This window comes from Phalaenopsis equestris, unplaced genomic scaffold (genome assembly GCF_001263595.1).
Source record: "Phalaenopsis equestris unplaced genomic scaffold, ASM126359v1 Scaffold000467, whole genome shotgun sequence".
Taxonomy (NCBI): Eukaryota; Viridiplantae; Streptophyta; class Magnoliopsida; order Asparagales; family Orchidaceae; genus Phalaenopsis; species Phalaenopsis equestris.
Window position 1 is genome coordinate 61,222 of NW_018164908.1, and position 12,263 is coordinate 73,484.

The following is a 12,263-nucleotide window of genomic DNA, read 5'->3' on the forward strand; positions in this document are numbered from 1 at the left end:
TTACACCGGCCCCCACTCTGATCCTAGCCCCCACCCCAACCACCACCCATTCTATACCCTGATCGCAGAAGGGTTGAGTGCATTAGAGGTACATGCTGCCTCTACTAGATAGGAGTCGATAGACATCATATACCTCATGGAGCTTGCCGGCAACGTGTAAGTTTTCTTTAAGATATTACCAGTAATCTTTTTATTTTCTCAATTGAATATAAAACTAAACATTTGTAATTTTAAGATTCTACCCCCCCACCCCCACCCAAACTATTTATGCCATTTTGGATATCATTTGGAGCGAGTACGACTCAACATACTTGTCGTGGAACGAGATCCTAGTGGTCATTAGAGATCTTTGCATTCAAGAGTTTGCAGTATGTATCATTCATAAATATCTTAATTTGTTTCTATTTATTTATCAAACTAACATTATCATTAAAATTTTGCAAAAATAATTCTTCCGGTGCCCTGAGCATGAGGCACACATCTGCATAACTTTGAGTGCAAGGGTAGTGATAGCCTTCGGGACATGTTTGTTGATATTTGGAAATTACAATAGCGTCCTTTATGGCTTGGAGAGGATATCTTTGCCATGCAGCTTAGGGCCTAAGATTCTTTGGACTATCAGAAAAAGAGAGAGCTAGCAAAGCAGAATAGGTGATCAGACGGTGGAAAAAAGAGGCCCTCTAAGCACACAAGTGGGGCACTCCCATATACTTAATACAAGCAGAGGTTGGTAGGATTTTATTCCTTCTATAAAGTCTTCTAATATTTGAAGAACTATTCTAACTATTTTTTTATATGGACATACTGTGGAAATTAGACGAGGGCCTTCCACTACCGATCTGCATGAGCTAACCCACAGAAGGCAATCCGACTAGTCTTGGATCAATGATAGATCACGTGCAACCTACATGATCTACAAGATAAACTAGATTGATGTTAATACATGCTAGCTCTAACCAAATTTTATAACTTTTTCGACAAGAGAAACTCTAGCAGCTGAAGGAAAGCCAATCCCAGGGAGGGAGGTTGTTGGAGAGAATAAGAAGGTTTGATTTTACGGGCTCGAGTCGTAGATGTTTGCCTATGATGCTCACATCTCCACAAGTGCATCTGCAGCTTCTACCTCTGCCACAGATGATAAGGAGATATCCAGGCGTATTGTTGCATTCTCTGTCAAGATAGAGACCTGCTTCACTCAGATGAGGTCAGAGCTGGAGACCAAGGTGAATGCTGAACTAAATTCCTTCCGGACACTATTGAGGGAGCATGACAAGCCAACGACAACATTGGAGAAGGAGGAAGCAGAGGAGGAAGATGAGGATGATGATGAGGAGATAGAGGAGGATGATTAGAGGGGTATTTTCTTTTTGTTATGTTTATATTGTACATCTAAATAAATATTTTTTCTGTGAATAATGATATATATACTTTAGAATAAATGCATTTTATTTATTTCATCATTTGATTGGATAATTTATTGTTCAATTGCTATTCTATTTCATTAAATGTTGGGAATAATATATTAAATGTTATGATAACAAGTGTGGTAATGTAAATACAAAAGGGGAAATTTTTTTTTTTTTTTTTTTTTTTGCTAATGCTACAGGTTTCTTATGGCTTACCGTCAGTTTTGCGATAACTTTTATCATAAATTTACATCATATCACAGTATCACTTAAAGAAGTAAGGATAATAGATTATTGCAATAATGAAGAAATGGGCAAGTATAAATTGTTTCCTCTTTAATTTTTTATCGAAGGTAGAGGAGTAAGCAAAAGGCTTTTACAAATGTCTATCATGATATATCATGTATTCTAAGTTAGATCAATTGGGGATTAAACATAATGAGAAATAATATATCGCCGTATTACTGGGATATAATTGTGTGCTAAAATATGATGCATTATTACATACCTACTTTTATATACCAAAATATAATCTTCAATTTTAATGGCATTGGTTAGAGACATTTGTCCTAGTACACTAAGTGCAGCCTTAGTAATAAATATTTTATTTTGGATTCATTTGATACCTCTATCATTATCTCATTTGCCAAATATTTTAGGAATATTATATACTTTTCATCTATTTCCTTTTTTTCTTAATCTTTACAACATTAAACATTGAATGAGCACCTCTATAAGGACTTAAATAAGATGATCAAGCAAGTTGGTTCTTCGAAACAAAATAGTTTTGTACAATCATACTTCTTCATATCTAATTTTGAAGACATCAATTTTAAAACTATAATTTAAAATTTGTTTGTTATAATGAACTAGCGAAAGATGACACAAAAGTAATAGTAAGATCATGTGAGTAATGCATCACAAGGTACAAAAGAAATAAATTTAGTCACACAGAACAAAAACTTATATATTTTAATTTTATCAAACATAAATCCAGAATTGAGAAAAAAATATCTAATGCATTAGAAATGGAAGCCATAATTGTTACATGAACCAAAGATACCCACAACTTTCTCTCGATTATAAAAAATACCATTGCTCATAAAATTGAAAAATAAACTCCAATAATCTATGACATGAGATTATTTGTAAAATAAACACTCTTCTTCTTAGAAACAATACTAATGCCAATCTTTAATGAATGTAGTATCCAATGAGCCTAATGAGAAAGCAATATAGATCTTCCTTTTTCTTAGAGAAAATCTATTTATATGCATGCAAGAAACAACAAACAAAATAACATATAGAGATAGAGACCCTAGCATGAAATCCAAGGAATATTCAACCATGTGGTCAAATTATCAAGGTAAGGATTTACCAATCCCATGACTGAGACAATCAATTTACTTGTCATATGATTTGATTACATAATTCTTTAGTTGTGATTCACTTGTGTGTTAATTTACATATCTTTATATATATAACAAATCAAATGATCTTAATATTAAGTAAAACATTAGCTAGCCACATTAGACTTGTTGTAATGTGATAAACTCACAATAAAAGATAGAATAAATACTTGAAAAAACTTGTCAATCAAGTCTTGTCCTAAAGCATTTAGTCCAAGGAGAAGCATATAAAGTCGCCATGATTAGCAGAAAATATTACTTTAGGACTCCGCATGGACAGTTGCCTGTGGAGTCTAATTAACGAAAGCCACGTGGAATCTCAGTCTCATAGGAGAAAATAGGGAAAATAAATAAAATTTCGCGCGCGACTCAACCTGAAATACAACTCGATCAATTTCCCGACAACTTTCATAAAATTATTTTTTGTACAAGTTTTTGTATTTGTTTTCGAAGGACTTCTTCATTATACATATGTTCTAAATTTTATTATTTTTATATAGGTTATTAATAAATATAAGTTATGACATCTAAATAAATTATTTTTTCTCTATAACACACTAATAACAAACTAATAACACACTAGCAATACACCAATAACACAAATAACACATAATAACACATAATAACACACTAATAACACATAATAACACATAATAACACAATAATAACATATAATAACATACATAATAACACAATTAGACACTCCCTAGCCCGCGATATAACACGCGGGGAATATTCCCTGCGTGTTATACCGCAGGTTATAACCCCGTCCCACGTGTTATATAATCGCCTATAACACACCCCTAGTCTGTGGTATAACACGTGGGGAATATGCTCTGTGTGTTATACCTTGGGTTATAACGCCACCCCTCGTGTTATAAAGCCGCCCGGGCTATGGGAGTGCTATAGGGCGGTTGTATAACGTGTGGGGCGGCAATATAACCCGCGGTATAACACACAAAGAATATTCCCCATGTGTTATACCACGAGCTAGGGGAGTGTTATAGGGCGGTTGTATAACACGTGGGGCAGGTTATAGCCCGCGACAGAACACACATGGAATATTCCCCACTTATTATACCGCGGGCTAGGGAGTGTATAATTGTGTTGTTATGTGTGTTATTATGTGTTATTAGTGTGTTATTATATATTATTATGCGTTATTAGTGTGTTATTGTTGTATTATTAGTTTGTTATTAATGTGTTATAAAACAAAAATAATTTATTTATATGTCATAACTTATATTTATTAATAACTTCCATAAGGATAATAAAATTTAGGACAGATATATAATGCTGAAGTCCATCGAAACCAAACGCAAACCCGAAGAAATATTTCTTCCAAAAACCTTAGTTACATGCGTCCAGAGTTGTGAAATATTTCTCCAGCTTGCAATAAAACAGTAGTAACTCCATTGGGTGCGAAATAATTTTATGAAAGTGACAAGAAATTGATCAGGCTGTGTTCAGACCAGGTCGCGCGGAAAGTTTTATTTAATTTCTCTATTTTCATCTGTGGGACCGAGATTTCACGTGACTTCCGTTAATTGGACTCCGTAGCCAATTGTCCGTGCGAAGTCCTGATGTAATATTTTCTCCATGATTAGGCCTCCTAAAAGTGGTTGAAATATTACGGTTCATAGGATATATGTGTGGAACGTCTCTGATGAACCTAAATCCGCAGGATGTAAAATGTTAGGATAACAAAAAAAAAATTTAACGAAACAATTGCCCCATATTAAAGCATATCATTTTGGGAAGAAGACTAATAGATTCACAAAGATCTCATTAAGGCTGTCAAAATTCATGCCAACTTGAGCTAAGTCCTCCAAGATTCATGCCACCAACACATACTATATTGAGTGCATCGACCACAAACATAGCTAGCTCAACTAACTCGAGCCAAAAACAAATTTTGTGCAAATAGATGACCCTGCCGGCTTTGCATTAGTAAAACCCCATAGTCCAGAACAGTCCAAATTGACGGCCAAATACACGCTAGCTTGGCCCTACCTTATGTTCTATTCTTCGGCTTTCCCATCCTAATACATCTTATTCCAAGAATTAAAAATCATATACTTTAACTTTGATCAAGTGACGTGTTTTACTAGGTCAAATTCCTTGCAAAGCTCCTGACTTTGCCCTCATGCCATTGTTCAAACCCTGTCTTCTTGTGTGTGGCTTCCAAATACAAGCAGCTTTAGCAGTCTTTAACCAGCTTTAAAATAAGGAAAAATGGCCATCCTTTGCCTATGTTATCACCACACACTGCCTGTCCAGCATCTACCCGACAGCAACATTCTCTATAAAAGGATGTTATGCTAACGCTGTTGCCTCAAACCCATTATTACACTCTGTCCTTTACTTTCTTCCTCTTCTCCCTCTTTACTGGACATACAGCTTTTTTCAAGAGATGGAAGGAGAAGAACTTCTGAGCTCTCAGTTTCCTCCTGGGTTTCGTTTCCATCCCACAGATCAAGAATTGATCACGCAATACCTTTGGAAAAAGGTCTCTGGATCCTTACCTTCAGATTGGGCAATTATTGCTGACATCGATCTGTACAAGTATAATCCATGGGACCTGCCTGGTAATTTAAACTTCCATCGCATATAATTCTCTCAATACTTTTATGATCATGCATTAATGAATTATATATTGCAATTAGTATAGCAAAAGTTGGGAGAGTAGAGATTTTTGAGACATAAGTAGGCATTTATTCGAAATATAATATTGCTTTGCTATATGATATTTTTGCCAGATTAAAGAGCACTTCTAGTTTTATTACTCGAAGGATGCTATAATGAGCTTTAAAGTTATTTGACTTGTAAAAATCAGATTTTTATCTCAGAGAGCTTTAAGATTTCAAGTAATTCGTTTCCATGTGTTGGCTAATTAATAAAAGAAGCTGCTCCAATTTCCTGCATTTAAGCTCTATGCTCTTGTATCAAACGAAAATTTTCACACAATTTTATAATTAAACAATTTGAGCAAAAAAGATAAAAATTTATCCTGTCAAAGATTGGTATAAATCCACAGCTACAGCCAATCTGAAAGGTCAGCTTTAATGCTGTGTTGCTCTTTATATGATTTGAAGTAATGCCATTTTAATTTAATCAAATAGAGTTACTGGACAAATTTTAAATCAAACAATTAGTTAAATTATTTTGAATAAGTTTAATTTTTGTTTAATTAATTAAATATTACTATTTATATTATCAAATGTGTACTATCATACTATTGCTTAGAAATAAACTTGCTTAATGACAAAAGAACTATTGATAAGAGGTATTATTAATGATTTTCAGAATGATATACTATTAAACTTTCAGTAGCCAGCTTATCTCTTGCCCTGTGCATGTAGCAATAATTTGTCTCATGCAGTTTAAACTTATGCAACTCTTTGCTCTGCCTAAAATCAGAAATTGTTTGAAAAAGATCTCTTGACATAAATAAAAATGAAATTTCGTAGAATTAAAGTCCAAATTACTGAATATTCTTATTACAAAATCCCATAAATTAATAAAATCCAATGAACTAATAGCTTCCATCTATTCCACATTCGTAAAGGTCAATTAAGGGCTCGTTTGTTGCAGCTTATTTGCAGTTTATGCGTTTTCAAAACACAGTGTGTGGATTGTTTAGTGTGTTTTAGGTGTGTTTCAGAACAAGCGCGTGTTAGGGTTGTATTCGACGTGGACCGGGGGTGGTATCCCGCGGCCCGCGTATCTATCTACCTTTTTCGTGAAGCTTCCGAGTTAAAAAACCATGCAATAAATTCATTTTATCATCATAATCACTGCCTTAAAAAAATATTATTTTCTGTTTTATATCTCATTCAGAGAAGGCACTATTTGGTCAAGGAGAATGGTTCTTCTTCAGCCCACGTGAACGCAAGTATCCTAATGGTGCCAGGCCGAATCGAGCGGCTGCTTCCGGGTATTGGAAGGCGACGGGCACGGATAAGCCAATCTTAGCTGCGGGTAATGTCCAATGTATTGGCGTGAAGAAAGCTCTTGTCTTTTACCAGGGCCGGCCTCCAAAGGGCACCAAGACTGACTGGGTCATGCAAGAGTATCGTCTTCTCGACTCCATGGCCCCAACTCAAACTCAGAAGCAGAAGAGCTCTATGCGAGTAAGACTCTTGTTAAGAAAAATATATATTTTGTGTGAGAAAAATTTGCTTACGGTAAGACGTAGCGTACGTTAGGGAGGTTATTCAGAGGGTATTGGGGATTATATCTGCATTATACCCCCTTTAGCCTCCATGTAACCTACCTGTAACTTACAAATATATGAAAACAGAAGCGCGAAAATTATTAAAAGGTATAGGTAGGTTGAAGGGAGGTTACATGGGGTATAACGCGGATATAACCCCCAATATCTTCTAAATAACCTCCTTGACATGTCTTGCGTACGCAAATTTTTCTAAGTTTTTATATGGGAGCTCTTTCGTTATAAAATTTTAGGTGCATTTGCACTTATATGTCACAATTCTTATGTATTTACATATCTAACAGCCTATCATTCATATTTACATGCATACCACTCAAATGTTTAATATCACTAAAGATACAATCACCAAGCACGTAACTTTCTCATAATTTTATTGTTTGAATGCAAGCGGTCATATTGTCCATTTGATCCACTTTAGATGACCGAGACTGAATTTGTTAAAAAATTGAATTGTTTTGTTTAACATCTTGGATTCAATCTTAATACATAATAACTGATATGGGCAGAGTATATAAAAATATAATACATTTTTGGTGTCTAAAATATTAATTTAAACTACTCCGTTAGTTTTGTAATTGTCATTTCCTTTATGTTCGCAGTTGGACGATTGGGTTCTGTGTCGAGTTCGAATGAAGGGGAACACAGTAGGAGAAAATGACGAAATGTTCATGGAAAATTCAAATGTTCAGCCAGCTCAAGAGAATCATGCGCCGGTGAAAGACAAAAACAACTCCAGTGAATGGGGGGAACATTTGAAGTATCTATTGGAATCCCCCAGCGAAGGAAAGGAAACTAGTGGAGAAGGTTCCAGTCATGGCTTCATGTGGTCTTCTGATCATCTTAGCTGTGTCAATTATGGTGACGCACAGCAACAAGAACAAGCACATCGTTCAAATGATGGGTGGTACTCACAAACGGATCAGTTAGGCTCTTCTGACCAAGGATGCTATACTAAGTACTTTACACATTAATGATGGCTTTGTTTATATCTTATGTCTGGTGTTTTTCTTATGAATCTTTTCCTTTATTAAATTGCTTCTCTTTATATTTGTAGCTAAATAAAGGGAGTGGGAAGCAAGAAAGTGGGAGAAACTAATGTATGCTCCAAGCATTTATCTAATTTTTTTTTCTTTTTTTTTTTCTATTCCTATGTTTTGATTTATTTTAGTATGTAGAATTATACAGTTCTTATACACCTATATTGTCTTGCGTTGAACTGATCAGTGTTGTTTTGAGATGCCGATGGGGATTATATAAGTAGCTCATTATGAGTCTGGTTTAATTACTTCTAACATAGAACTCAAAAAGGTCAAAGACTTGAGTCGCTTATAACTGAATCTTATGTCACATATCTAATTTGAACTTTGATATTTTACATACATGCTACCTTAATGCATGAAAATGCGTATTTCACTTTTTGAAATTTAAAATGGTGATATTTTTCATGTGATATGAAATTTTTGGGGTGCTATAAAAGTAAAATGTAAAGTTTAAGTGTCATATATGTAAATGCATAGGATCAATGCCTCTTCAATTTCTGATCTAGATATAAATATGCAAGTTCTGGTGTTACATATATAAATATATAAGAATATATGGTAGGTATGTAAATGCTCTTTTATTTTTTGAATATACGAAATAATATTCTACCTAAAAATAATGCGTAAATCTATTACTTGATTGTATCTTCAAGGGAGATTGAAGCTTTGGAAGTTGAATCATTTCATGGCACAGTTCTCATATGACTTGTAATGCAGAGTTGAAGTACCTACTAATAGTTTTTCTAGAACGTTGAAAATTGAATTTGATGACTCAATTACGAACACTGTGTCCTAAGGTATGCAATAACATAGTGACAACATTAGATGTGTCCAAAAGTAGCCTTCTTTTTCACATCTCATCACATAATTTAATGAAAGGCTCTTTTCTCATTCGAACCATATTAATGCATTCAGAATCATTGTCAATGTATAATCTAGATAGAAAAGTTTGACATTGTATATTCCACTCAGGATTATACCTTTTGCTTTCTATCCCAAGCTTGTACAAAAAAGCTATCACCGTTGTTGCAATGATAGTAGTTGCCCCAACAATTCGAACCATTCTCAGATCTTCTTCAAAGTCAAACATATTGTATTGTTTCGTTATATCTTCAAATTTATCTTCCATCTTTATACTAGAATCAACAAACGTTGAACATTATTATAATTGTAATGATAACATATATATAAACAATATGTGTGTGTGTGTGTACGTTAAAATCATAAAGGCAAAAAAAATTAAAAAGTAGATCTAAACAAGATAGTATTGCGTACTATTAATTCAATTGAAATAATAAAAAGCATGCATGCAGTACAAGCATATGCGGGATAAGTAGCAGTCCATTATTTGGCTTAATGTGAAAAATAGTCAAAATTTAGGTGTGAGATATGTAGCATTAATAATACTGAGTAGCAATTAGTCAAACATATTGGATTGTTTTTGTTACTAATTTGTATGAGGTGTCTACTGATGTAAGAGTGACTCATCCTAATATTATTTCAGAATGAAGGGTAAATAGAAACCGAACACCAAAGTTCTGACTGACTTGTCCTTCGTTAATCAGCCACCCTTGTCGGCCCAATCAACCACTTATGTCTGCTCACTTGATTGACTGCCATCGACTCAATTAGTTCAACCAACTGTTTCTGCTCAATGTTGCATCATCACATGTTTAGTTTGCATTGCCTGTATTAGCATATTCACATCGCACACCCTGTCGTGCATCCATGAACGTATGTCCCCATACGCTTGTGGTAGGCGGTTATATTCCACTTTAGCATGACCCTTTGTGTCTATTTTGTGGTATCCCCATGTCACAGAGCACTAAAACCTTGTTGTTTGCACTTGCATAGTTGCATGATTGTTTGCATATTACTTTGATATGTTTGCACTGCATAGCTTTATGGTTTGCACTCGGGTCACTGTCTCCACAGCACACCTACCCCTCTGGGTCATTTTCTCCATGACACACATCCTCAAGGCCACTGCCTCTGCAACACACTCATTTGCACTTGTATTCTATGTTTTGCATGCATCATTCCACTTTGGCGGTGCATTTGTTATTAGTATATGCTTCAATATACTAGTGGTGCATGTTTGCCTCTTCCTCGATCATTCCAACTTCTCTAGAATGATCACATTAGCATAGATCTATCACATTTGCATGTGTCTTCTCCTATCATCTTAATGACGAAGCTAGCTCACTAATTGAGTGACCCTCCATTGGTCACACCGCGACAACTAGTATTGCCAGTGAGAATATCTCGGTGGGCAATACTACTTATTGCACTTGGTACCAGCATGTGTATGTTGTACTAAGGTTCTAAGGGATCTAATATGTGTCACCTAGGCTTTTCTTTCTACTAGGGCCCTACTTAAAGGTAGAAAAATTTTATATATTTTTATTATTTTATTCATCATATTTTTTCAAAACCAATTTTGAGATTATTTGCATCCCTATCATAGACTATTTCTATGATCATCCTTTAAAAAAAAATTCCAAAGTTTTACAAAAATAAAATTTAGCGGCACATATTAGAGTCCTTAGATCCTTAGGAAAGAGCCAGTGACGACGACCCCGTCAAAACATACACCAGCCTTCTAACATAAACCAAGCACTCATTTAGATGCTGTGTTTGGACACTTACATTAGATGTTTTGCTAGACTAAGGATTAGGATGCTATGTAGTCTCTGTCGGTGACCTGACAATTGTTTTATGTTGATGTGATTGCCCTAATTAGGCACCATTTTTGTTCTTTTGGTGTACTTGCGCGTGCCTTTTTTATATTCATGGTAATATATTTTGGCGGTCTTTAAAAAGGGGCCATGTCATATATATGCACACACACACATGTATAATAAAATGAGGGAGCAATGTAATGATTATTATTAACCCTTTTCTGGAGGCACTGTTTAGCTTCCCCACCTAGTATGGCCCAGACATGTTACATGTTTGCTTGACTTTACCACTGACATTGTCTTCGTGTATGTCAAGTCTTTCTTTATTTTTCCTGATGTTCTTTTTAGAGTCCTAGTAAGAGTATGTATTACAAATAAGGTACAAGCATGAATTTCGATGTGTCAGGCAGACTTAACAACGTGACGGGGACCAAGAGTTGTTTGCTTGTATCCCGTAACTTAATTCTAAATCTCATTCACGAATATAGTTAGGAACGGATGTGTATATGCGGAGTCCGACTGCATTTTTCTTTTATGGGAGTTTTTGTGGACTCAATGACACTGGTCTTGTGTTATATTTGGCTTATTTCTTCCTACTTTCTTGCATGTCTGCATGCTTGTATTATTTTTCATTATTTTATTCTTGTTTGTGTGGGATGTTAAAAAAATTACAATTTAGGCTCTTCTAAGGACCTCAAAATTATAAATTTTTTAACTAAAAAATTCTATTAAAAATTTCAAGACTAATTAATATTTAGGATTAAAAGAATCAAGATTTTAAAAACTGACTTTTGTTTTCAAATGGGTTGCATATCATAAACATTTCCCAAGTCATTTACATAAAACCTCCATGCTTAAGACTTGAATAAACATATGCATCATTTGCATGTTCCGATGAGAAACACTGGTATTTTCTCATCCCAATTGGCCCAGCATAGGTTTCTACTTAGTTGGTTGTTTAGCAACGTTTGGATCGTTAGAAGGCTCCCCAACCCAGATGGGGCATAAGTCCTTTTGTCAAAAAATATATCCAAATTTGTAGATGAACCTCTCATTCTCTTCCTTTTTAACTGCATCCATGCCACATTGGTGGGTATAAATCCCACCTTTTGGAGCTCCATTTGTTAGTCATAGAAATTAGTTTTGTTCCTCTGATGTTAGGGTATCGACACAATTTTAGGCGGGTTGTCCTGCTTGGTCGACACTATTTTGGTTGAAGACTTGCCCGTTGGAAGATGTCAGCCAATGGAATCAAAATTCTATCGCCCGCTTTGGAAAGATATATATATATATATATATATATATAGTTTTAGAATAATATGAAATTAAATTGATCTCATATCTTTCAAAGTTTAGATGAAAGAGCACTACACCTCAAGCTATGTATCTATCCCTAAAGATAAACACAAGACTTGGGGGTGAGACTCGATCAAATAAACTAAGAAATATATGACATATGTTTGGTCTGCAAAGCCATTTTATTATAAGCCGAT

At 34.8% G+C, this 12,263-nt stretch overlaps 1 protein-coding gene across 1 annotated transcript; it reads left to right on the top strand.

Annotated features, from left to right (window-relative positions):
* Positions 1–5,158: 5,158 nt before the first annotated feature.
* Positions 5,159–8,020, top strand: LOC110027906 (NAC transcription factor 32-like). Its single transcript, XM_020729531.1, has 3 exons — positions 5,159–5,403; positions 6,656–6,948; positions 7,649–8,020. Exons 1-3 carry the CDS (start codon positions 5,229–5,231, stop codon positions 8,018–8,020), a joined length of 840 nt encoding a protein of 279 aa, XP_020585190.1. The 5' UTR covers positions 5,159–5,228.
* Positions 8,021–12,263: the final 4,243 nt, after the last annotated feature.